Source organism: Hippopotamus amphibius, chromosome 7 (genome assembly GCF_030028045.1).
Source record: "Hippopotamus amphibius kiboko isolate mHipAmp2 chromosome 7, mHipAmp2.hap2, whole genome shotgun sequence".
NCBI lineage: Eukaryota > Metazoa > Chordata > Mammalia > Artiodactyla > Hippopotamidae > Hippopotamus > Hippopotamus amphibius.
In genome coordinates, this window is record NC_080192.1 from 26411114 (window position 1) to 26434734 (window position 23621).

General features: G+C 41.2%; 1 protein-coding gene across 1 annotated transcript in view; it reads right to left on the bottom strand.

Annotated features, from left to right (window-relative positions):
• The window catches only part of PLXNC1 (plexin C1), a 143131-nt gene that overhangs the window by 59872 nt on the left and 59638 nt on the right, over nt 1-23621 (bottom strand). The window contains exons 6-11 of the mRNA XM_057741509.1: nt 20937-21084; nt 17700-17787; nt 15571-15673; nt 15328-15429; nt 4292-4431; nt 1393-1572 (exon numbers count right to left, since the gene is read on the bottom strand). Coding sequence (XP_057597492.1) covers nt 1393-1572; nt 4292-4431; nt 15328-15429; nt 15571-15673; nt 17700-17787; nt 20937-21084 — 761 coding nt within the window. The remainder of the gene's footprint in view (nt 1-1392; nt 1573-4291; nt 4432-15327; nt 15430-15570; nt 15674-17699; nt 17788-20936; nt 21085-23621) is intronic.

Genomic DNA, 23621 nt, shown 5'->3' on the forward strand with positions numbered 1-23621 from the left:
ACTGTATTTGGAGACAGGACCGTGAAAGAGGTAATTAAGGTTAAATGAGGTCATTAGGATGGGCCCTAATCCAATATGACAGGTGTCCTTATAAAAGAAAAAGGAGATTAGGATGCAGGCAGGCACAGAGGGAAGACCAGCGTGAAGACGCAGGGAGAGGATGGCCCTCTACAAACCTAGGAGAGAGGCCTCAGAAAAAAAATCAAGCCTGACAGCACCTTGATCTTGCACTTCTAGCTTCCATAACTTTGATGGAATACATTTCTGTTATTCAGGCCCTCCAGTCTGTGGCACTTTGCTATGGCAGTCTAGCAGCCTAATACAGCCACCTCACACTTCATCTTAAATAAGAATATTAAAAGTGATTTTTTTCTTTTTCTTTTTCATTTTCTTTTTTTGTTTAACCAAAGCTTCATCTGTAGTTTCACCTAGACAGTACTTTGAAAGTTAGCTTCGTGCTGCGTTAGGTGGAGAATATCTTTAGGGTTATATTCCAAAACCTGAATGTGAATTTAAATTCAGCGAGGGGGAGAATTTTTTCCCCCTTAATGTAACAGGGTCATCTGAAAGTGTTTCTCTGGGATTTCCATCTCTCAGGGAGTATCTTTCAAACGTAGATACCGCTTTTCATTTAGGTAGCTCCCAATATTTCTTCAAATTATTCAAAACAGCTTACTCTAAAGGTTATAAAATGAAAGCTATAAGAAAGAAGAAGCTTTGTGTCATGGGCAAGAATAAAATGTAATGAAGAGGGTTATATATTTGTATCAGAAACCTAGGCTTAGTTACCACAATTGAACCAAAATCTTTTTTTTAAGCTCTTTATTGGAATATAATTGTTTTACACTCTGTACCAGCTTATGAGGTACACCAAAGTGAATCAGCTGTATTTATACACATATCCCCATATCCCCTCCCTCCCGCGACTCGCCCCCACCCTCCCCATCCCGACCCTCTAAGGCATCACCCATCATCCAGTTGATCTCCCTTTGTTATACAGCAACTTCCCACTAGCTATTTTACAGTTGGTAGTATATATATGTCTATGCTACTTTCTCACTTCGTCCCAGCTTCCCCTTCGCCCTCCGCCCCCTCAACCTCGTGTGATATGACCTGAAGAGAAACCAGAGTCTGAGCAAACCTTTCTGCTGTGAGTTTCCTGGCAGCCATGACTAAGAGTAAAACAAGATGTATTCAGAGTGGTTACTGTGACGAGAAGCAACCTGGTTATTGGGTATGCCTTTGTTTTCTAAGAATAAATCCTGAAGAGGAATTCTGTGAGAAGAGTTTAGATATGACAACTATTTCTCTACGTATTTGAGTGAAATCCATGATCTTTATGCATATGACCTTGTTAACCACGGCAAGAGGAAAATATGCTCTCGAAAGTACCTGATCCAGGTGGTAGCAGGATATATGAGGGAACAGTGGGGCAGAGCGATGTAAGATAAATGTCCCACCGAAGAACATTTCCCGCCATCGAACTGGATACACACATCCTTCATTTCTTTTCGGCTTGACGGAAGAGAGAATTTCATATGCGTGTCATTTAGCACATGGCTAACCCGTATCCTAGAAAGGGGTAGAAAAGAACTCTTCAATGACACAGACACTTAGACAGTTGATTACCCAAGGTGACAGGAAATGAATTTCACTTGAACTACAATAGCTCCCAAACTATCAGAAGAGTCGCCGGCAAATGTCGATTGGTCAGGGCCCACTTACCTGGTGTGGGTGTTATTTGGAGCCAGGTTCCTCTTCCTTTTGTGCATTTTTATGTTTTTATTTGCATTTCCCTTAGAAGTGGGGAAAGAAGGAAATGTAACCATTGCCTTTAAGAAGCCCTAACAGGAAGCGGAATGTGGCCTGCGTATTAAAGTATGTTAAGGAATTGCCATTAATTTTGTTGAGAACGCTAAGGTTAAGGCTACATGTTAGACATACATACTGAGGAACTCATGAGTGAAAGGATATGGTGAGATATCCCAAGATATGCTTTAAAAACTCCAGCCACCATGCCCTCCCTTCACTTCCAAAAATGTGGAGGAGACAGAGGAAACAAGATTGGCAAAACTGTACATTTTGAAGCTGGAGGAGGGGTAGAAGAGGTTCATTACCCTCTTCTCTCTTGTGTATGATCGGAAATTTCCATAATGAAAAGCTTGAAAAAAGAGAAGTCCCAGTCAAGCACTGGGGGTGGAGGCTGGGGGGATGGTGGTGATAGAACCCAACCCCATGCAGAGATGGGGAGTCAGCCATTCAAAGAGCAGAGCGCTCAAAACGGAAGTTCATGCCAAGAGCCCAGGGGTCTCAGAGTCAATCAGCCTGAGAGCCAAGCTGCCTTCTGAGGGACTCCAGACTGGAATTTAGCTGTCCTGGGTGCTCCCTTCAGGAGTCAAAGCAAAGCCTTCTGCAGCCCTTCCTCTGCAGGTTACAACCTGCAGCTTCCTCTGTATAATGTCATATCTACAATGAGCCTCTAAAGTGCCAGTCGTGAAGACAGAGTTGTGCCTGAACAATGCTGAGTATAATTATGCCACATGAGAATCTATGATTATTACTTAAAGGCTATTGCATGATTCTCAACTTCAATGCACATAGCCTTTAAGTAGGAATAATAAATTCTAACAATACGGCAAATTCAGAACACATTTGAGTCGGTTTGTACTTACACCACCTCAAATTCACATGCTAAGATTTTACATTCAGAGCAAAACTCTAGGACATTCATTGTAAAATGCTGATCATTAAAATGCACACTTGTTTATCAGTTTTGGAAGGAGAGAGGCAGAAATACGGGTCATTCCACAACTATTCTTGTATTTTTTTCTTCAGAATAATTAGGCATTTAAAAAATGCCGTGTTAAAAGATTTTCGGATTATGGCGTGAACTCAGATACAGGATTCACTGGGTATTATGTTTACTGCTCATGAACTTGGGTTCACCACACAGATGTGGGTACGGAAATGCTACATGCAGAAAGGTCTCTCTTAGTCATTTAATTTAATAACTGCAGTATCTCAAGACACATTCGGAATTGAAATGACAGCATAAAGAGTCAGAAACAGGGTAATGCTCTGAAAAACGACTTATTTTCCAGTGAAGGTGATTGCCTTTCAGTGAACACACAGGTGTCTGACTTCACAGATTTCCCTACACAAAATGAAAGATTTTTGCAGTGAGGTATTTAGTCAGGATAAACGGTACAAAAATACCTATGTCGCATAGATACAGCCACTGATGTGCGCTGGATAATTCTGGTAAACAGCAGAACAGAGCCAAGCCCCCAATGAGCAGCTTTTTCCGTCAAAATGACAGACGTCCCAAATTTACTGCTAGGAGGGGAAGGGGATGGCAGTTAGATGCAGCAAATGAATTAAAACTGAAAATTCAGTAAATAAGTGTGGCAGATTAAAATGCTGTACAAATCTGTTTCAGTAGTTAAGAACCAAAACACCGCGCTTCAGTGGATTGTCTTCCATGCATTTCCATGATGAGAACACCCTCACTATTATACTCCATGCAGACTGCGACATCTTTTACTTCAAATGAGCCCATACTTATAAACGCTAACAGCCAGAAAACTCAAATTATCTATTATGTTATTATTGTTATATCTCCTTTTGGAGGGTAACATTTGCACAAGAGTGTTAGTGAAACACTGAGATTTTCTTCTCTCAAAGTTTCATTGAAAGGATGTGTTAGGGAAAAGAGGTCATAGAAATAATGCTGTTCAAATGGTATGTTGACCAGGTATTTGCGTTGGGGCGTTTTGTTCTTTTTTAAACTCACATCTGTTCCATTTAGTTATTATTTGAGCCTGAAACCAATCCAATAAAGAGAAGGCTACAAAAGAACAAAATGGATCGGAAAATTTCTTTTTTCAACTTTAGGTAATATGTTGGAAGAGTGGCCCTATTTTCCCATCAAATTCCAAGGTGCTCAAGTATTTTTCTATGTGGATCATCTTCAAAATGATGTTGGCTACTCAAATTACTTGATTTTGTTCAGGAAATCAAATCAAGACCTCAACAGGCAACATCCTGGAATTATTGTGTACTGAGTTTTGGGGGGTAACATGGGACAGATTCTCCCACAATTAACTTCAAATGTGGTGACTACATTATTTTCCTTATTGAAATCATATCGCATATGCAGACTAATTGGCTCACATTGGCACATGGAAAGAAAGTAACTATATAAAGATTATCATCACAGAGCTATTCCTTTGGTATAAGTTTTAGCTTTTCACTATGTTACCAAGAATAAATTACTAATATTTCAACTCACACATCCTCATCACAAGTACTGGTTCCTTTCAGGATCATTGTGATGTTTGATGCCTGGGTAAAGTTTGCTCCCGTGACAATCACATTACTTTTCCCTAAGGTCGATATTTTCTGTGGCTCAATGGAGTTAATGTAGAAGACCTATTGGAAAGAAAAGATTAAAACACAAGATCAAAGCTAAAAAATGGCATTGTTCCAAGAAATCTGTTTATGCGCTGCAGTTTGAAGAAATCACTGGGAAATTACAACATTTTGCAAACACAAGCAGACAGTGTTTAATGAAATCAATGAATTCAAGGAAGAGTGCTGAAGGTTCATGTCTCTCAACATGCAACAGCATGAGGTCAAACCAATTAGTCTTTGTCTCACAAGACAAGTTGAAAATACAGTTGAAGAGTCTGACATTCTGTCTAAAAAGTGAGATATCACCAGAGTCTCAAAAATGCTCGCTGCCTTACAGCCGCTGGAGGCTCACAACATCACAAAATGAAGGAAAAGACAAGGAGTCCACTGACTGAAAGTCAACAACTGACTCATCATCAAGTTGGAATAAATGTCATTCTGGATAAATTTAATTCCCAAGAAAGCAGTTCCTATTTTTTGTTTCAGTAGCCTATTTGAATCAAGGAGTATTCTGCAGGGGAAAAAATCTTAAGAAATCAACCTGGTAAGTCACCTAATATCATATAGTTGGATGCTTAACTACTGGGGCCAACCATTTCCACTCCATGGTTTGCAGATACCATCTTCTTCTTGGTACACATTACAAGCTTTATCGGGCCTTTCTTTACCAGGAAAGTTTCCCTTGGAATCCCTGATAACTGGGGCCCCATCTCATGTAGATGTATGCACCTTACTTCTCTATTTGCAGTATCTAATCAAATTCCCCTTAAAAAAAAAAAAAATCCCTGTATTTGATGGTAAGAATCATTTTCTCTTTCAAAGGCAAAACAACCCTGATTCCTTTCACTTTTCTCTACAGATGCCATAGTCTATCTTTTTGATCACTTAGTAGTTGTTTTGTAGACCATTGCCAGCAAGTCTACATTCTTCTGCAACATGGACCAAACAGATTCTAAGATTCCAGCCAATATAAAGCTCAGCAGATCTTTAGCATGAGTGAATTTTCATGCTCACACTCTTGATATTTGAAAACGACCCCCAGGTCCAGCGATGCTTAATCATGTGAAATTTGGCTAAGTCACAAACACTGAGTGTACGCACTTAAAGGATTAAGTCTAGGAGGAAGCCCCTTAAGGCACAGGGGGAGCTTTGGTCACGTCCAACATCTGCCTCCCACCTGCTTCTTCAAGCAGCCCAGGGTCCTTTGCTCCCTTGTATGTATAATACTCATCACTCATGACGGCCTTGCTGTGCTGCTGGGGCTGCCCCACCCTGCCAAAAGGATGTTTTATCATTCTGCTCCTTGACAAACACAGGTGCTATATGGTAGAGCAGTCACCATCACTCATTATCACTATGGATTGGTTTTGCAGATTGAGGTAAATTCATCGTTAATGTCACCACAGCAATGATGTAATGCGACGGAGAATTGATTTCGGTGGCAGAATTTATTTTAATCACTTAGTAAAGGACTTTAGCCCCGTATTTATAGAATCATGAAGGACCTGAAAGGGTCACTTTAATGATACTGTTAGAGTTGACTGCATTTTATGGGGGAAATTATCTGCAAGAGTGGTACTTGGAATGGGGTGGGATTAGCAAAGACTTTGAGATAAATCCCTTGCAAATGTCAAGTGTGTGTTGTATAGCGAAAGGCTTACTCTTTGCTCTGACATGATGACAGCTAAGTGAACAGGCATTTGTTAACCACGTACAGGATCCCCAGAACAGCGCGAGCTGTTGTGGGGGACACATGGTGTCTGTGTGCACTGGATCAGGAGTGGGCAAACTCCTGGATTTGCTTGGAGCAAGTCAAATCCAGTCCATTGCTCATTCTTGTACAGCCCATAAAAAATGTCAAAAGAAGAATATTCCATGACATGTGTAAACACATGAAATTCAAATTTCAGTGTCCATAAATAAAGTTTTTTTGGAAGACAGCCACACCCATCATTTATGCACTGTCTGCCACTGCTTTCTCACTACAATGACAGAGCTGAGTCTTTGCGACAGAGATCGTGTGGCCCACAAAGTGTAAAATATTTACTGTCTGGCTCTTTGAAGAAAAAATCCTGCCGATTCCTGCACTAGAGGGTCCAATGTCTTCTTAGGGAGGCAAGAGGCTTTATGTAAACCTCAGTGCAGACTCATATTTATATCCAAGTCAGCTATGATTCTCAGGTTTCTTTTGAGATAGCCCTTCTCACTTCTTAGACTGTTGATGTCTGCTCAAGCAAAATTTCAAACATGCCAAGTAAATGCTACTTCTTTGCTCTCAGTAGAGGATAAAGAGAGCCTTATAACTAACCTAAAAAAGATCTTCTAAAGGGGGTTATATTTTGCTCCTTAAACGGCTCTACAAATACCATCAGAGGACACGCCATGCAGCCTTATTAAAGTTTTATTTCCCCCTGAGTAGAGACAGCCCTGCTACTTCAAAAGGATTTTGATCTAAAACCTTATTGTTTAGAGAAGTTTCTGTTGGCTGTCTAGGATGGAATCCAGCCCTGGCCTATCACATGAAAGCAGATGCTTCTAGTCTGCTTGCAAAGAGGGTCAGATTAGTTGTCCTTTGTTTGATTGGAGAACCTCTTCTAATCTGAATAAGTGAATTAAAGAGCTACCAAAGGGATCTCATTAAATAAACAACACAGGTACACAAGAAAAAAAGGGGTGGGACTTTCCTGGTGGCGCAATGGTTAAGAATCCGCCTGCCAATGCAGGAGACACGGGTATGAGCCCTGGTCCGGGAAGATCCCACATGCTGCGGATCAGCTAAGCCCATGTGCCACAACTACTGAAGCCTGTGCGCCGAGAGCCTGTACTCTGCAACAAGAGAAGCCACCGCAATGAGAAGCCTGCACACTGCAACAAAGAGTAGCCCCCACTCGCCGCAAGTAGAGAAAGCCTGCGCGCAGTAACAAAAACCCAACACAACCAAAAATAAATAAATAAATAATGAATAAATAAATAAATGAATAAATGAATAAATAAATAAATATTTTAAAAAATCAGTTTAAAAAAAAAAAGACAGGGTACCTATATGGCTGTACTACATGGCTTCAACAATTTTCAGAAATACATTTTCTATTTTTACTGATAAATATGTTTTAAAAATCCAGTACAGACAAAAGGCCAAGAATGACCTCTCCACACACTCAATATTTTAGATCTATTTCTGTATTTTAACCAAGAGTTAATTCACAACCTGAAATGAAGGAGCAGGCCCCATAAGCTGACACATATAAGGAGTTAATTTAAAAACACAATCGAGCTTGATGCAAAGAGATAATTCCTTACAGCCCTGTAGTGAGATTCCTCCCTCATCCTATGTCCAAGGATTTCCATTTGTCAAATCAGAATACCACTGGCTGTAACCCTTTTAGCCCTGGGTTGCCCAGCAGTTAACCTCAGACTAGTCCAGTTACGTTTTAAAGACTTGAGTTATTTTTAAGTGGCTGCACAATTTTAAATTATTTAATAAAATACCATGAGCTTTGGTTGCTCACAAGTTTAAATCACTCCCTCTTTGGCATAAAAAAGCACATTAGAAACTGGTTAATTGGGTGATTACAGAATACCCAGTTATTTTTATTTTTTATTAAAAAAGAAAGTCATTATAAGACACTGGAAATAGCACAACCACTAAGAACTAGTTATCTTTGAAAAGGTCTAAGAGGATTACTCCTGACAGTAAGAGTACCTTTTGTGAAGCCTGACGTCAACACAATTCAAATTACCATGACATTAATGGAGAAACTACCACTATGATTGAAAAGAATACTGGAAAGAGGTACATTAGGAAGCTCAGTTTATTAAGACCAAACTGTACTCTATTACTCTGTTTTTAAAAAAAACACCTGAACATAGCAAAGCTCTCTGTAGGCCTGGACCTGAATCAACACTCAGTAAAATGGGTCTCAGATTTTCACTCATGAAATTAGTTCAAACGGGACATGGATTAAGAAGTCACATGGATTCAAAACCAGCTGGAAATCTGAAACCAAAGAACATTAGAGATGAAAGGTAGCCCAACTAATTAAAGGAAAGTGTCCTGTAGGGCCCTACAGGTGTGAGTATTTGGTTCAGAATTATTTAACATTTTTGTTAATGACCGAAAAGGATGGAAGTAATATACTAATGAAATGTATAGACTGAGAAGAGTGGTAACCAGCAGTGGAGATGGTAACGTGTAAAAGGAGGTGAGACATGGAAAGAAAATGGCAAAATACAATCCCGCCAAAGAAAAATGAGAGCATTAAATGGAACAAAAAGGTCGTGTCCATCTGATGCTCGGCCCCCAGGGGAATGCCCTTTCACGTGAGCCCCTGGGACAGGTCCTAGGGAGCTTGGGATGTAACTGCCACTTGGTCTCAGGAATTGTCAAGAGTTAGAATGCCAACTGAGATGGATCTGGAGACTTCCAAGAAGGTGGCAGACCAAGGCCCTGTGCAGAGAGATCAAGGCTCTCTGACCTGGGGACTTGAAGGCCAGTCCATAAAATAGTCACTCCTGGTCACTGAATCTTCCAAATGTGGCTCCTCAGACCTGGATGGGGTGCCCAGGACTCTGTGACCAGGGAGGGCAGTGTCTCCCCTCCAGTAGATACCCCTGCTTGCAAATTTAACCCCACCACTCAAAACCCACCACCTCTTTGCCAAGTTTCAACTTCACTGTTGAAGACTCTTGCCCCTCCCCTCTCCTGAGGGCCTCAGTTTCTCATCTCAAGCCTCTTCTGCTCTCCCCATCTTGGAGAAGATGCCAGCCTTGCCTGGGTCCAACTCCTTCACTCTGACTATGCCCCAACATACTCCCCCTTGCCCCAAGGCTTCGACGCTAATACACTCCCCTGACAGCCTGGCCAGGCCACTGATGGGGCAGGCTGTGTCAGCCTAATGCCAAGAGAAGTCCCTTCCAGGCTGATTTTTATCATCAATACTACATTGAGGTCATATAATGTAGAGTAGTGGTTAAAGCAGTGGGCTCTGGAATCAGACTGCCTGGCTTCAAATCTCTTGTCTATCACTTATTACCTACTGAGCCTTGTACAGGCTTACCTGTGCAAGCCACATTTGTCTATTAAATGGGGAAAACAGATCCATTGTGGGGCTCAAATAGAGAGGGACTTTGAGCTCAGGCTATAGCAGAGGCTCCACAAATACGGGTCACACCACTCGTCAATTAGTACGTTCTGCTATTCCTGATTATAGCTTTTTCTGTTGTGCACACTCAGATGCTTCATGAAAATGAATCTTACTTCCTTTAAAATATTACAAGTTCTACAACGTAAACTCCATGAGGGCACATGTTTTGCCTACCGGCCCAGCACACAGTAGGTGTTCAATAAACACATTTTTGAATGAATGAATAAAGGAGCAATTGGCAGTGAACCCCACAGCACCCAGCACCGTGCTAGGCTCACAGAAGCTACTCAACAAGGTACATGATAAAGTTGATTTCACTTTTCAAGGCAAGGACCCTGACAGAGGTGATCTGGATTGCCTGTGGGACATTAAAATGCACATCCAAAGTGATGGAGGAAGAGAAGTTGCAAGGAAGAGAAAGAACGTGAATTCCCTGAGAACAGGAGGACATGGTTTTGTGCGGTGTATTTCCACCCCGCAGCAATACGCATAACAAATATTAGAACAACATCATATCCTAGATCTTCAGAACCTTTCCTTGACAACAGGAAAGAGAGAGCAGCCATCTCTTCTCTTGGCAGGAGGAGGTACCAGATATAAGATTGTTAAGAAAAGGAAGGAAAAGAAGTTAGGGCAGGGCCACGGGGCCAATTGTCTCTGACAGAGACTGGCCGTTATAGCTGAAAATTCTTTCCATTCAAAGGGCAAATATAGATTTTTGAGTTCTCTTCCCTATTCTGGTGATGTTTTTCCTAATGCAACCCCCTGGTGAATGACAATACATGTTTTTAGATCATGGTCAAGGGATGGGTCATAGGGTCATGAAACAGTGTGAGGGCAACAGGGATAGAACCATGAACCCTCTGTCATAGGTACCACATCCTTGGATGAGCAAGTTCATACATTAAAAAAAATGTCTTGAAGAGCATTCTACTGCCACCGAAGAACAAAATGTAAGGCTCCACAGATGCAGGCTTCGGGGTCATCTCAACCTTGTTTTGTCCCATAATTTTCTGCACCCTTCTGCTCCAGCCAAAGTGAATTACTTGGGTTCTCCCATAATGGGTACTCTGGAATTTTCTGGTGATCCACTATGCTTGTGCAATGTTAGCCCCTCTGCTTAGAAGATCCATTCCTCTGTCTCCACATATCTTTTCCCTCAACTATCGGCTGAAATGCCATCTTGTGTCAATCCATCCATCCATCAATCAAAGACCTAACCAACCACACTGATTAAGTGCTTTTAACTGCCAGGCACTGGGCTTAAGTAATCAGGAATGACAGAGACAAGGCCCCAGGCACAGAGAGGCTCTCTGGGTTTGTATACTTCCTGGTACGTTCCCTAGGTTAATATTTTTTATCTTGTATTCTTACTTATGTGCTCAGGTACATATAAGATTCTTGAGACTGATGACAAGAGATATTCCTGATTCATGTGTGTCCTCCTCCTGGCATCCCTGGAGCTCAGTGTAACGGTATCTACTAGGTGCTCGATAAATACCTGTACAGCGAATCAACCCAAGCTCAGCATCAGGAAGCCTAAGACTGTGTCTGTACCATTCACATCTTGTGCCTGGCACATAGGAAGCACTCAGTACATATGTGAGGTAGAAGATGCACTGAAGGAAAGCCGTCTGTGGCTTCTCTGCTAGGAATAGAGTGTTCAGTGCTTCATTCAAAGCCAACATGAAGGCCAAACTGGAAACCTGGATTTACACATTCCACATGATAAAGAAAAGAGAGCAGTATATCACAGCATGAGAAGTCCCTCCTGTGACAAATAATACTACATTCCCTATTAACCAACATCGAGATTCTGAACTGAGTCACGTATTTAAAGACAACGTTTCAGTATCGACATGAGGTCTTTCTCTAATATGATATTGCTTATATGTGAAATCTAAAAAAAAAAAATGGTACAAATGAACCTATTTACAAAACAAAAATAGAGTCACAGATGTAGAAAACAAACTTATGGTTACCAAGGGGGAAACGGAGGGAATAAATTGGGAGATTGGGATTGACATATACACACTACTACATATAAAATAGACAACTAATAAGGACCTACTGTATAGCACAGGGAACTCTACTCAATATTCTGTAATGACCTACATGGGAACAGAATCTAAAAAAGAGTGGATATACGTATATGTATAACTGATTCACTTTCCTGTACAGCAGAAACACAACATTGTAAATCAACTATACTCTAATAAAAATTAATTTTAAAAAAAGATGTCTTTCTCCAAAGGTCATTCACAGAGAAGCACAGAGGGAAGGTCTGGGCTTTTGTTTATTTCCAGCCTCCTCCTGTCCCCTTGGTGACCCCGGTTCTTCTAACCACATAGTGTCAAAAGTCAAAAGGTTCAGGAAGGCACAATATAGGAAACCAGGATGCAGTGACCTTATTTTTTCCTTTAAAATAAAAATGTAAAAAGTCATTGCCTGAACCATGACTTAGCAATAGAAAGGAACACACTATTGATGGATAAAAGAACCTGGATGAATTTCCAGAGAATTATGTTGAGTTAAAAAGGCCAATCCCCAAAGGGTACCTCTGGATGATTCCATTTATATAAAATCCTTGAGGACATGGTGGGGGGGGGAGGGTAAGCTGGGACACAGTGAGAGAGTAGCAATGACATATATACACCACCAAATGTAAAAGAGCTAGCAGGAAGCTGCTGCATAACACAGGGAGATCAACTCAATGATTGGTGATGACTTAGAGGGGTGAGATAGGGAGGGGGGAGGGAGGCTCTAGAGGGAGAGGATATGGGAATATATGTATAAATACAGCTGATTTACTTTGTTGTACAGCAGAAACTGGCACAACAGTGTAAAGTAATTATACTCCAATAAAGATCTGAAAAAAAAACCTTGAAATGATAAAATTATAGAAATGGAAAACAGATTAGTGATAGCCAGGGGTCAGAAATAGGGAGTGGGAGGGAGGGAGGAAGTGGGTGTGACTGTAGTCATGCAACATGGGGGAGACTTGAGGTGACAGAGCTGTTCTGTATCTTGACTGTTCTCACTGTCAATATCCTGGTTGTAATATTGTGCTACTGTTCTGCAAGTTGTTACTAATGGGGGAAACTGGATAAAAGATACACGAGATCTCTCTGTATTAAATTCTCACAACTACATGTGAATCTACAATTATCTCAAAATAAAATGCTACTTTTCTTCCAAAAACGATCATGAAAAAGAACAAAATTGAAGGACTCGCACTTTCTGATTTTAAAACTTATTACAAAACAATGTCTTATGGGCATAAAGATATACATATGGACCAAGAGAATAGGATTTATAGCCTAGAAGTAATCCTTGCATATGTAGTCAAATGATTTTTGATAAAGGCGCCAAGAATATTTAATGGGGGAAAGGACAGGTTTGTTTTGTTTTGTTTTGAAGAAAAGAGTCTTGGGAAGACTGGATAGCCACACAGAAAAGAATGAAGTTGGATCCTTACCTTACACCATATATGCAAATTAACCCAAAATGGATCAAAGACCTAAATATAAGAATTAAAACTATAAAAACCTTAGAATAAGAGCTTTATGACATTGGATTTGGCAATGATTTCTTGACTATGACACCCAGAGCACAGGCAACAAGATAAAAAAATAGATAAATCAGACTTCAACAACATTTAAAACTTCTCTGCATCAAAGGATACAATCAACAGACCTATGAAATGGGAGAAAATATTTGCAAATCATATATCTGATATGAGGTTGATATCTAAAATATATAAAGAACTCCTACAATTCACAACCTGATTATAAAATGGACAAAACACTTGAATAGACATTTCTCCAAAGAAGACACACAAGTGGCCAACAAGCAAACGAAAAGAGGCTCAATATCACTAATCAGTAGGGAAATGAAATCAAAAGCACAATGGAATAGCACTTTATACCCATTTAAGACGGCTGCTATAAAAAAAAAACAAAAGCAAAGTGTTGACAAGAATGTGGAACACTCATAAGCTGTTGGTGGGAATGTAAAATGGCAGAGAGGTAAGGAAAACAGACTGGTTTTCCTCAAAATATTAAAAATTACCATTCCACTTCTGGGTACATACCCCCAAAAACCGAAATAGGGTCATGAAGAGGTGTTTGTACACACCCGTTTATAGCAGTATTAGATACAACAGCCAAAAGGTGGATACAACTCAAGTGTCCATCAATGGATGACTGGATAAACAAAATGTAATATATACAAACAATGGAACATTACTCAGCCTTAAAGGAAATTCTGATCCATTCTACAGTATGGGTGAACCTTGAGGACATTATGTTAAGTGAAATGAGCCAGTCACAAAAAAGCAAATTCTGTTTGATTCCACTTATCTGAGACAGAAAGTAGCATGGTAGCTGCCAGGGGCTAGGGGAAGAGAAAATGAGGAGTTATTGTTTAATGGGTACAAAGTTTCAGTTTTGCGAGATGAAACATGTTCCGGAGATGGATGGTGGCCACGGCTGCACAGCAATATGAATGTACTTAACACTACTGAACTGTACACTTAAATGTGGTAAATTTTATGTTATGTATATTTTACCAAAAGTTAAAAAAAACAACTGAAACAACAACAAAAGAGAAGTGTAATTTTTTTAAAAAAAAGCCACGGCCTTTTTGATTCAAACACCTGTCACTATGCCTTAGTTTCATAAACCAATGGGAAGAGAAATGCGGCTCATCACTTAATAAAACCTCAAAGACTTTGAAAGTCCGAAGATATTGGCACATCACACTTTTCTAATGCCTTTAATTAACTTCATAATTCATTTTGATTCACATTCCCTCTCTTGTTACTCAATTCACCTAAGTTATTCTCAACTTTTTGGTAGTGATTAAAAATATGCTACTTATTTATATTGGCACTTGACCCTAAGTAGCAGCAAATGGATACGTCAAAGCCACAGATTAGTCAAGAAATAGAAAACTGAGCCTTTAAGAACAAAACATGTTACTGTTTTTAATTTGTTTGCTCCCTCTAGACCCAAGGTTAATGAGAACAAGAACTTGTCCTTTTTTGTTTTTCACCACATAGTAGATGCTCAACTAACTTTCATCGACTGAATGAAGTCAACATTTGTGCGCTAAGTGCATCAACTATGTTCTGCCCGGAAATGTTTCCATGGTCATATTCTCTCTTTTCAAACATGTCTGTCAGTTGAGCTTGGTGATTTACTATGAAGAAAATAAGAGAAATTTCCAAAGAAGTTTCATGGAAAGTATTTTTCTGTGAAAAACAGTTTTGAGAAGTGAAGAGAAATGTATATTTATTACATATAAACAACTCTTTGTTTTGACACTATTGACTACTGGTTAGATCATGTCTATAAAGAAAAATAACCCAAAGAGATTTGTTTGTATATTTTGCATAGACACACCCTGCCGTCACATACCCCTCCAGAAATGCAATCATAACATGTGGTTAAAAATTGAAATCCCCTCAATGCTGTGTGTTCTACACTTCCTTCTCACTCTCCCTGAGAGCCACGAAGTCAGATTTAAATTTTTTACTTCTACTGAAACATCATTTTTCATAATTATAGAAGTTCAATTTCTTTTATGTGAGGGTGCAGCCTCTGATGTATTGAGCCAATTAAATGCAACTTGGTTAAAAACCAAAGGTAAACGGGAATTTGGGTAGAAAGTAAAATAGAGAATTTTTAAAGGAACCCAAAGTAGCAAGAGATGTTATTGCCATTCAAAGGGGGATTTTCCCATTATCAATACAAAAATAGGGTCTGACCTGCGAGTCCTGGGTGGTTCTGTTACTTGTCTTCTCCTTCAGTCTTCCTCCTCCTGCTGTCTTGGGTGGTACCCATTTCTCAGAGGCAACTGGACAGAGGTCCTAAAATAAAGAACAGCTCTTCAACATCTGAATGGGTGGAAATTCAAAAGTTTGAGATAAACACAAAAGACAGACTGGGGCTAGGTGGTCACAAACATTTATTTTTGGTTAAACCCTATAACACCGAAAATGTCACTTTACCTGGTTCCTCTTGTAATCAGAAGGGTCGCAAGCTGTGAAGGGATGGATACATTTTCTCTCACTTTTACACCAAGCACAGCCAGTTCCAATACATACTGGGCATCTGGCAACACGGAAAACCAACTCAATTCCTGAATTTTTAGGAAAATGTTCATATCCTAGAATTTCCCTCTGTGATGCCCCATGCAAGCATTTACAAGAAGAGAGAAAAAAAATCCCCAGATAGTCTGTGATGCACCCGTGGGGGGAAGGGGGGGACGACAGTCCTTTGAGGCTAGGGATAGAGTACTGACTTTGTGCCCTGCTCTGGGCAGCCCTCAGGCCTGGTGGACCATCATTACTCTTGCTGGGGGGTTGCCATGGAAACCTGAAGCTGGGGTCACCCGCTGGGTTGGTAGATAACAGGAACCCACTGAATTTGTTTCTGAATCCAGTTCTGCTATCTGTCTACCTTCAGGTAAGTTTTCCTCCAGAGACTGATCTCCCCAGCCCCCCATAAGCCCACCCTTACTGGAGCAGTAACACCGCCAAATGCCTGGAAGATGGTAAACTAAAAGTGCTACCTGGCAAGCAGAGAAAGCAGGGTGCCAGTGTTTGCTTTCTAATCAAATTAAGGAAGAATTGTGTCTACTAATCAAATAACCATGCATGGATAACAGCGGAAGACTTGAAAAGCACTTAATAGGATGATCAGTGTTAAAGCAAGAACACTACAAATGGAAATCGAGGTGGGTCCGGAAACGTAGCCAAAGGAGGCAACAGGAAGCCTCAGCCTGGGGACAGTGAGAGAACTAGATCAGGGAGAGGGGACACATTCGCATTTCATATATTCTTCCAGAAATGCCGAGGCATCTTGAGACTCTGACCTACAGAAACTGCAGTTTTGGTGGAAGAAGAAAGCACAGGCTCACCTAAGGTTTCGCTTGGCCACTGAAGTGCGCTAGAAGCAGGTTTGTGACTTGCACTCCTACCGTTACCCCTCAAGTGTGATGACCTTACTAAGGGCTTTTCGAAGGGGAAGTAGGTACCCAAGGAAAGGGTGTTCCCCCTCTGGAGCTGTGGGTCTGAGGTCTGGTTCTTAATTACCTAGCTGTGGACCCAGAGCAAGTCACTTCCTTTCGCCAGGCTTTACAACTGGGGATGGGGGAGCTATATTCTGTTTAAACTCTCCTTGAGTTTAAATTCCACTTAACTCTCCCCCTTTTTCTTTCTTTCCTTTTTTTTTTTTTTTTTTTGCCATTTTCATGGATTTCTGAGACTTTCTGTACCAAGTTTGGTTTTTTTCCCTCCCTGAATTCATTCTGTTTGTTAGAAATCACTGAATTCAATCCCTCTTTCAAAGTTCCGTGGTGGTAAAGGTGAAGTCCAGCGGCTTCTGTTCATATAGCTGTAGGGTGGCTTCCCAACTCAGCTTCAAGTCTGAATGCCTTTACCCCGAAGAAACAATGGTTCCCAGGCCAGACCCAAAGAAAGCCACACTTCGTACTCACACAGCTGGTCAAGCAAACCACTGAAAGAACTATAGAATCACTAATAATCCAGCTTCCCATCGTTTCCATGGGAACGTCCATCCCATCTTGCAGCTGGAAAACCGGGAATCTGGGAAACATATTTCCTCTGTCTTCTGTCTGTTTTAGAAGCAAGCAGTGAGGTGTGGTCCTAACTCAGGGGGGGTTTATAGCTCAACAGGGTCAAACGATGTACAAAAATGTGGGTCACAAATCGCATGTTCTTTTAGTGACAGAGACTTCCTCTTGTCCTTCTCCTTGATTATGACGTTCCCTTATCTCATGCTTACACTCTCTTCCTTGACTCAAATTCCCAACGCCATTCTGATCGGGGAGAACCCAGCAGCACCCCTTTGCCTATCACTTCAAGGCCACCTCTCGATTAGAGGACAATGTATTTCCCTGTTGGTAAAAGACACCCGAGCACAGCTGTTTGCCTCTTCCTTGCTCTACCTCACTCAGCAGGGCTTGAATGAGCCAGCTTATTAGCTCGGGGGCCCTCCTATCTCCCGGTTAGGCCACGGTCCAAAACGCACCTTGGAAAGTTCCCCTCCACAAAAGAGGTAAAACAAATAAATTAAAACCAATGAGAGAATATTTACATTTCAAATAAAATCTTACGGTCTTAATGACGAGCAGTTGGTAAAGTTGAATCTTTTTGACACACTCCAGGAACCGAAGGAGAACATCACGTTGACAACTAAAACATCTGGGGCAAAGGGGGAAAAGAAGTCACTGATGGTGGAGCCCTGCTATCAACAAGCAAAGCTGTAAATGCGAAAAATAAATATTTTTGGTCTCCTCCACATAGAGGGTGGGGTGTGCCAGCTGTTCGCTAACGTTTCAATCAGTATGTGGCTCCTTCCCGGGGGCCGTTCACGTCAGGCAGCCAGAGTGCACAGCACAAGCCTCCAAACAGACCCGGGCCCACCTCGCGTTCCAGGCCTCCCGTGGATAATCACTAGGAAAAAGCCATTTCACAGCCCATTTACAGCTCATACTCTCCTCGGGATCACTATCTCAGCTTGTAATTGGCCACAGCCTAAGAATAAAACAAGTCACCGAGCAAGAACTGCCTAGACCATGATAACCAGAATGTTAGAGAAGAGAGCCTGCACCTTCAGAAAAACCCACACTACGCATATTTACCTAACAAACTCCGAAGTGTGGTTCCCGTGGGCTGGGAGCCGTGATCTTCTTGGAGTCAGCTGTTGTCAAATCTATGACGAAGGTTTTCTTATTGGTTTTGAAAACCTACTCATTGGTTGGAAAACCCCCAAAGAATAAAGTCATAAGATAAACACTGTGCTAAATCAGCATGAAAGAAATGGCGTTTCCTGTATCTCTTTAACTTAGCCAAGGCGATTCCTAAATCTGGTGTATCAAAACCACTTGAGAAATTGCTGAAAATATAGATTCCACAGCCACACTCTAGATATTCTGACTTAGCAGGGCTGAGGGATGTTGGGAATCTGTGTCTGTAATCGCCCCGTGTACTGACTGTGTATAGCCAGGTTTGGGCGCGGCAGCCTGGAGCAGTGCCTTTCAAATCCTATTGCGTCCAGGGACCAGTGCTACTCTGAGATATTTTCATTGTCGCCCATTTTGGTACTGATATTTTCTTTCTTTTATGAATTAATGGGGAGAGCAGATGATACTTTTAAAATGAAAAGTCTTTTCCTTGACAAATTAAGAAGTTGGCCTAACTTTGTTGGCACCCCTAATTTTTCAACTGAAATATTATTAGTGTGTGATTCCAAAAGTCTGAGAACTCTTACTTTAAGGGGCTTCCCTACAGCAGGAACGTTCATTCTGAAAGCCAGGTTGCCACATAAAGTTCTGCTCACATAAAGCGGGTATTTGTGAAATGATAATCCTCTGTTCCAAAGACAAGGTTTGGAGGGCTGGCGTGACCTCTCAGCAAGAGCATGTGAACAGACACTTGCTAATTGTTAGCAGGATGAACATATGGGCAGTAAGCACCGAGGGACTTCCGGTGAAAACACACGTCCGTGGAACCTCAAGTGTGCAGTGATGGAGACTAAGAAGAGTCATACTTTTCCTGAGTATCAACTGTGCATGAAACACTACTGGGAAAAATCACGAGGAAATGAATACATATGATCTCTGCTCTAGAAGCATTCGCAGTTATTCTAGAAGATAAAATAACTTAGGTAAAAAAACACAGTGACAGAAACAAAAACAAAAAACCCCACAGTGACAGTATTGTCAAGGAAACACCCTCTGAGTGGTTCAAGTTCCATGCAGCGCCTGGGTACCAAGACTGGGGTGCATGTGGGGGACCCAGACGGTATTGGAATGACCTGAATGATGAGAGCAGAATCCTGACCCTAAAAGTCACCACCTGAAGAGGTGACTTTTCAAAGCAGAAGGGAGACTGGATTGGTGAAAGGGGGAAAGCCACTACAGGCCACAGATGAAGGTTTGGCAATGGCCACTGGCTGGCTGAGTGCAAAAGGCGGGAAGTGGATTTGTTTGCCTGCTCAGAGTACTGAAGGCATCCAGAGAAAAGGGCAGACACAGGGTCGGGTGCAACTGACGGAGGCTTTAAAAACAATCAACTACATTGTAAATCAACTACATTCCATTTTTTAAAAAAAGATTAAAAAATTTTTTTAAAAAAGCAATCAACTAGCTTTCCAAGGTGATCTCAAATATTTCAGAAGCTTATGTTATAGGTGAGCAAGACCTGCATTTTAATAACCATGAACTTTACTTTCTCACCCAAAGGGACTTGTGAATCCTGTCTGTCCATTGTATTAACTCCTAACCATCTTTTGAATCCATCCCCTTCTCTCCATCCTTATCTGCCTCCAACAACTTCAGCACTCAGTCCCCTCACCCAGATCACTGCATCAGCTTCCCTTCTCTAGGACCTTTCTGAACTCAGCCCTCCCCTCCTCCAACCCCATTCTCTACCTACAGCCATTCATTTAACAAAAATGTATTGATCATCAATGGCTACTTTGTGCCAGACACTTTGTACCTTCTTTGGTATCCATTTTCTATCACTCCACCTTCTACCCTGTTTGGCTTGGCAATAGAGAACCTCTTTTGGCTCCTCAAACAAAGCTTTTTCTCTCCTTCTGGCCATCACACTAGTTGTTCTCTGCTTGGAATACTCGTCCCCTTCTTTGTCCAGCTCAACCCTATTCATCCTCCAGGAAGCTTTCCCAGCCTGCTCACCTGCCCCCCAGCCAGTCCAGTTAGGTGCCCTTTGCATGTGCTTCCCATGGTGTGCTATGTTCCCTGCATGCTACACACTGTGCTGTCAGGTGCTGTTTACTCAGCTGTACCCCAAGAGGCTCAAACACTGTGAACAAGGACCAGGTGAATCTTTTTGGTCATTGGATCCCTACCATTTAGCACAATGTCCAGCACATAGATGCTCCATAAATACTTCCTGTATGAATGAACAAATGCAATGAACTTTAAGATGACAAATTATTGGCTATTCTGTTTTCTCATCTCATCAAGGGCATTCCCAGCTTTTCAGATCTCTGAATTATCTGAACCATCTGGGTAAGGTCAGTCCAATGGTCTCTGGCTTGACTCCACTTGCCTCGCCAACTTATCATCTTCTGTCATTCTCCAGCCACATGCAACTGTGGGGTCCTGCAGTCATGGGATGAGTGGAGCACAGGTGAGTGGGACTGAAGGGAAAAGTGGGAAGCAGGGGGTAGGGGGAGAGCAAGTCTACAGTGTGGGACTATTCAGATTCTGTCAGTTAATTTGTTTCCTGGGCAATCTGGACTCAGGAGGTTCTCTTGCCTTCTTCATTTTCTAACAACAACAAAAAAACCCCACAAAAAACAAAAAACAGCAGAGTCCACTTGCCATTGTAGGTTGCTCTGGTTGGGATGCTGCAGGTGCAGGTCTCACTGGAGACATTTTCACCCTTGCAGAGCACCTGACCAGTGTCCCCGTTCTTCACCACGCACGTCGAGTGTCTTGCAGAGAAGCTTCCAACCATGGTCACTGTCGTCTGTGTGGGGAAGAAAATTCAGGAACTGGATTATTGTTTTTTCCATCATTTCCATCCATCCTAGAGCCTTAAATGAAATCACCTTTAACTTGCCATAGAAAAAGAATTTCTCAGCTTGCCAATATAAAGAAAGAGATGTTTTATTGGCTATTTAATTTGCTCTTTTGTGAATTGCATACTCATATTCTTGAACCATTTTTCTGCTTTGTGTGTGTTTTTCTTATCAGTTCTTAAGAGCTTTCTGCATAGTATAGATATTAATCCTTATCTGTCATATTTCTGACATATTTTTCTCCAAATCTGTTTGTCTTGCAATTTGTATGTGTGGTATCTTATACCCTACACGATGTATTTTTATGTAATCAAATACAGGGTTTCTTGTCTTGGTTATAAAATTCTTCCCAAACTCTTGCTTGTAAACAAATATTATATTGTTTCACCATCTTTGTTGTTTTATTTTTTTAACTATGTTTTTAATCCATCTGGAATTTATTTTTATATATTGTAAGATAAGGGTCCAACTATTTTTATCCAGATGGGTAATCAGCTATGTCACAACCATTTACTAAAAAAAAAAAGTTCCTTTTCCAACTGAATTACCACTTTTGTCATATATTAAATCACCACATACCTGCAAGCTATTTCTGAACTTTGCACTGTCCCAATTATCTATTGATCTACTTCTATTCTGATGTCATCAAATTTTTACTATTGTAGATTTAAATACATTTATGGCAAATCTATTTTTATTTTCATAATTTTCTTAGCATTTCCTAGACATTATTCTTCCATATGAACTTTAAGAACATTTTGCCCAAATGGGGTGAGGGGACTATGAGTTTGACTGGAATTGTACTAAATATATGCATGAATTTTAGGAGATTTTATATCTTTATATTAAGTATTCTCATACATAATTTTTTTTCATTTGTTTATATTTAGGAGGGAGGAGGAGGAGGACAAGAAAGAATAAAAAGAAAAAGGAAGAAGCAAAAGGAAAAAAAGAGGAAAGTTAAAGAAAATAACATGCCAATGAGAGACCCCTTTTGCATCATGTGTGTGCAGGGGATCTGGTGGGGAGGGGGGCTAAGTTTTAGGAAACTGGGACCATAGGAGTAGTGACCTTATTACCCACGATGAAGAGGGATAGTCCCACCCCACGGAGGAGGTGTCTATCTTCTGTTATACTTCTGACCTCCTCCCAGACTCTACATGGCCAGCTAAGAATCCACTGTCTCTCATCCTCTGATAAGTTTGCTATATCTATTCCAGGCCTGGGATCTCACGCTCATCTTCCCGTTTTCAAAAAAATCCTATTTCTGAGCCATAGAATCATGTTGGAAGAACACAAGTTCTTATAGTCCAACGTCCACTGGACTGAAGTCCAACCATCTTCAGGGGACCTGAGCATAGTACCAAACCCCAAACCACCCCCACCAGCTCATCTTCAACACCAGGCTGAATTCTCACTCATGCTTCAAGCCAGCATCTCTCCCTGCACTGCACATCTCAGCACATGACCATCATCCCCGGTTACTCTGTACGCACATATGTCTTAAATTGAATTCACTGCTCAAACATTGTAACGAAAGCACCAGAAAGTTTGTTAAAGTCCTATTTTCACTAGCTGTTTTAAATTTTCCACATTGCCTTCCAGTTCTCATATACCTAGCATTTACATAACTGTTATCATTGCATTAATTTATTCCACAAACATTTATCAAGCTTTGAAGAGGTGCCATGTGCTACACAAGGTATTGACTACTTCAGCGAAGCAAGCAATTGTTGTCCTTGACCTCAAAGACTTATAGTCTAGCAGAAGGGTGGAAAAGTCTGCTAGATGAAAACTGGAGGGTCACATAGGATGGAGAGCATTAAGAGATGACAGAAGCCTGGGCTAGGATGGTACAGTAGAAATGGAAAGAATTGACAGCTTTAAGATAACCTTTAGAGGTAGCATGGGGCAGGACTAGAAGTGGGATGTGTGGATACGGAGGATGTGGTGAGCAAATGTATGGACAGAGGTACCGTATATTGCAATGGGACGCACTGAGCAGGAGGCAGACTTTGGGTGGAAAAATCAAGACTTCAACTTTTGGATGTGTTTTAGTTCAAGGTACTTGTGTGATAATTAAGAACATATGAACCTGGAGCCCAGAAGCAATCTGGGTGGGAGATAAAGGAGACATGGACATATAGATGGTATATCAAGCCATGGGAGTGGATAAGATTGTCTGTGGATAAAGCACAGTCAGAAGACAGGAAGAGCCAAAACTGGGGCTGAAATAACTCCAATATTTAGAGTCAAGGAGAGAAGGAGTCAGCAGAGGAGGTTAAGACACAGTCAAGAAGGAAGGAAGAGAGCATGGAGAGGGTGTGCCATGGAAGGCAATGGAAGACAGAGTTTTAAGAATGCAGCCAAGAGGCCAAGTAAGATGAGGAGTTATAGGGTCTGCTGGAATGGCTGCATGGAGTTCAGGTTCAGGGGAACAATGGGGCAGAAGAAGTTGGAGCTGATCTGAAAATAGGAGACAGTA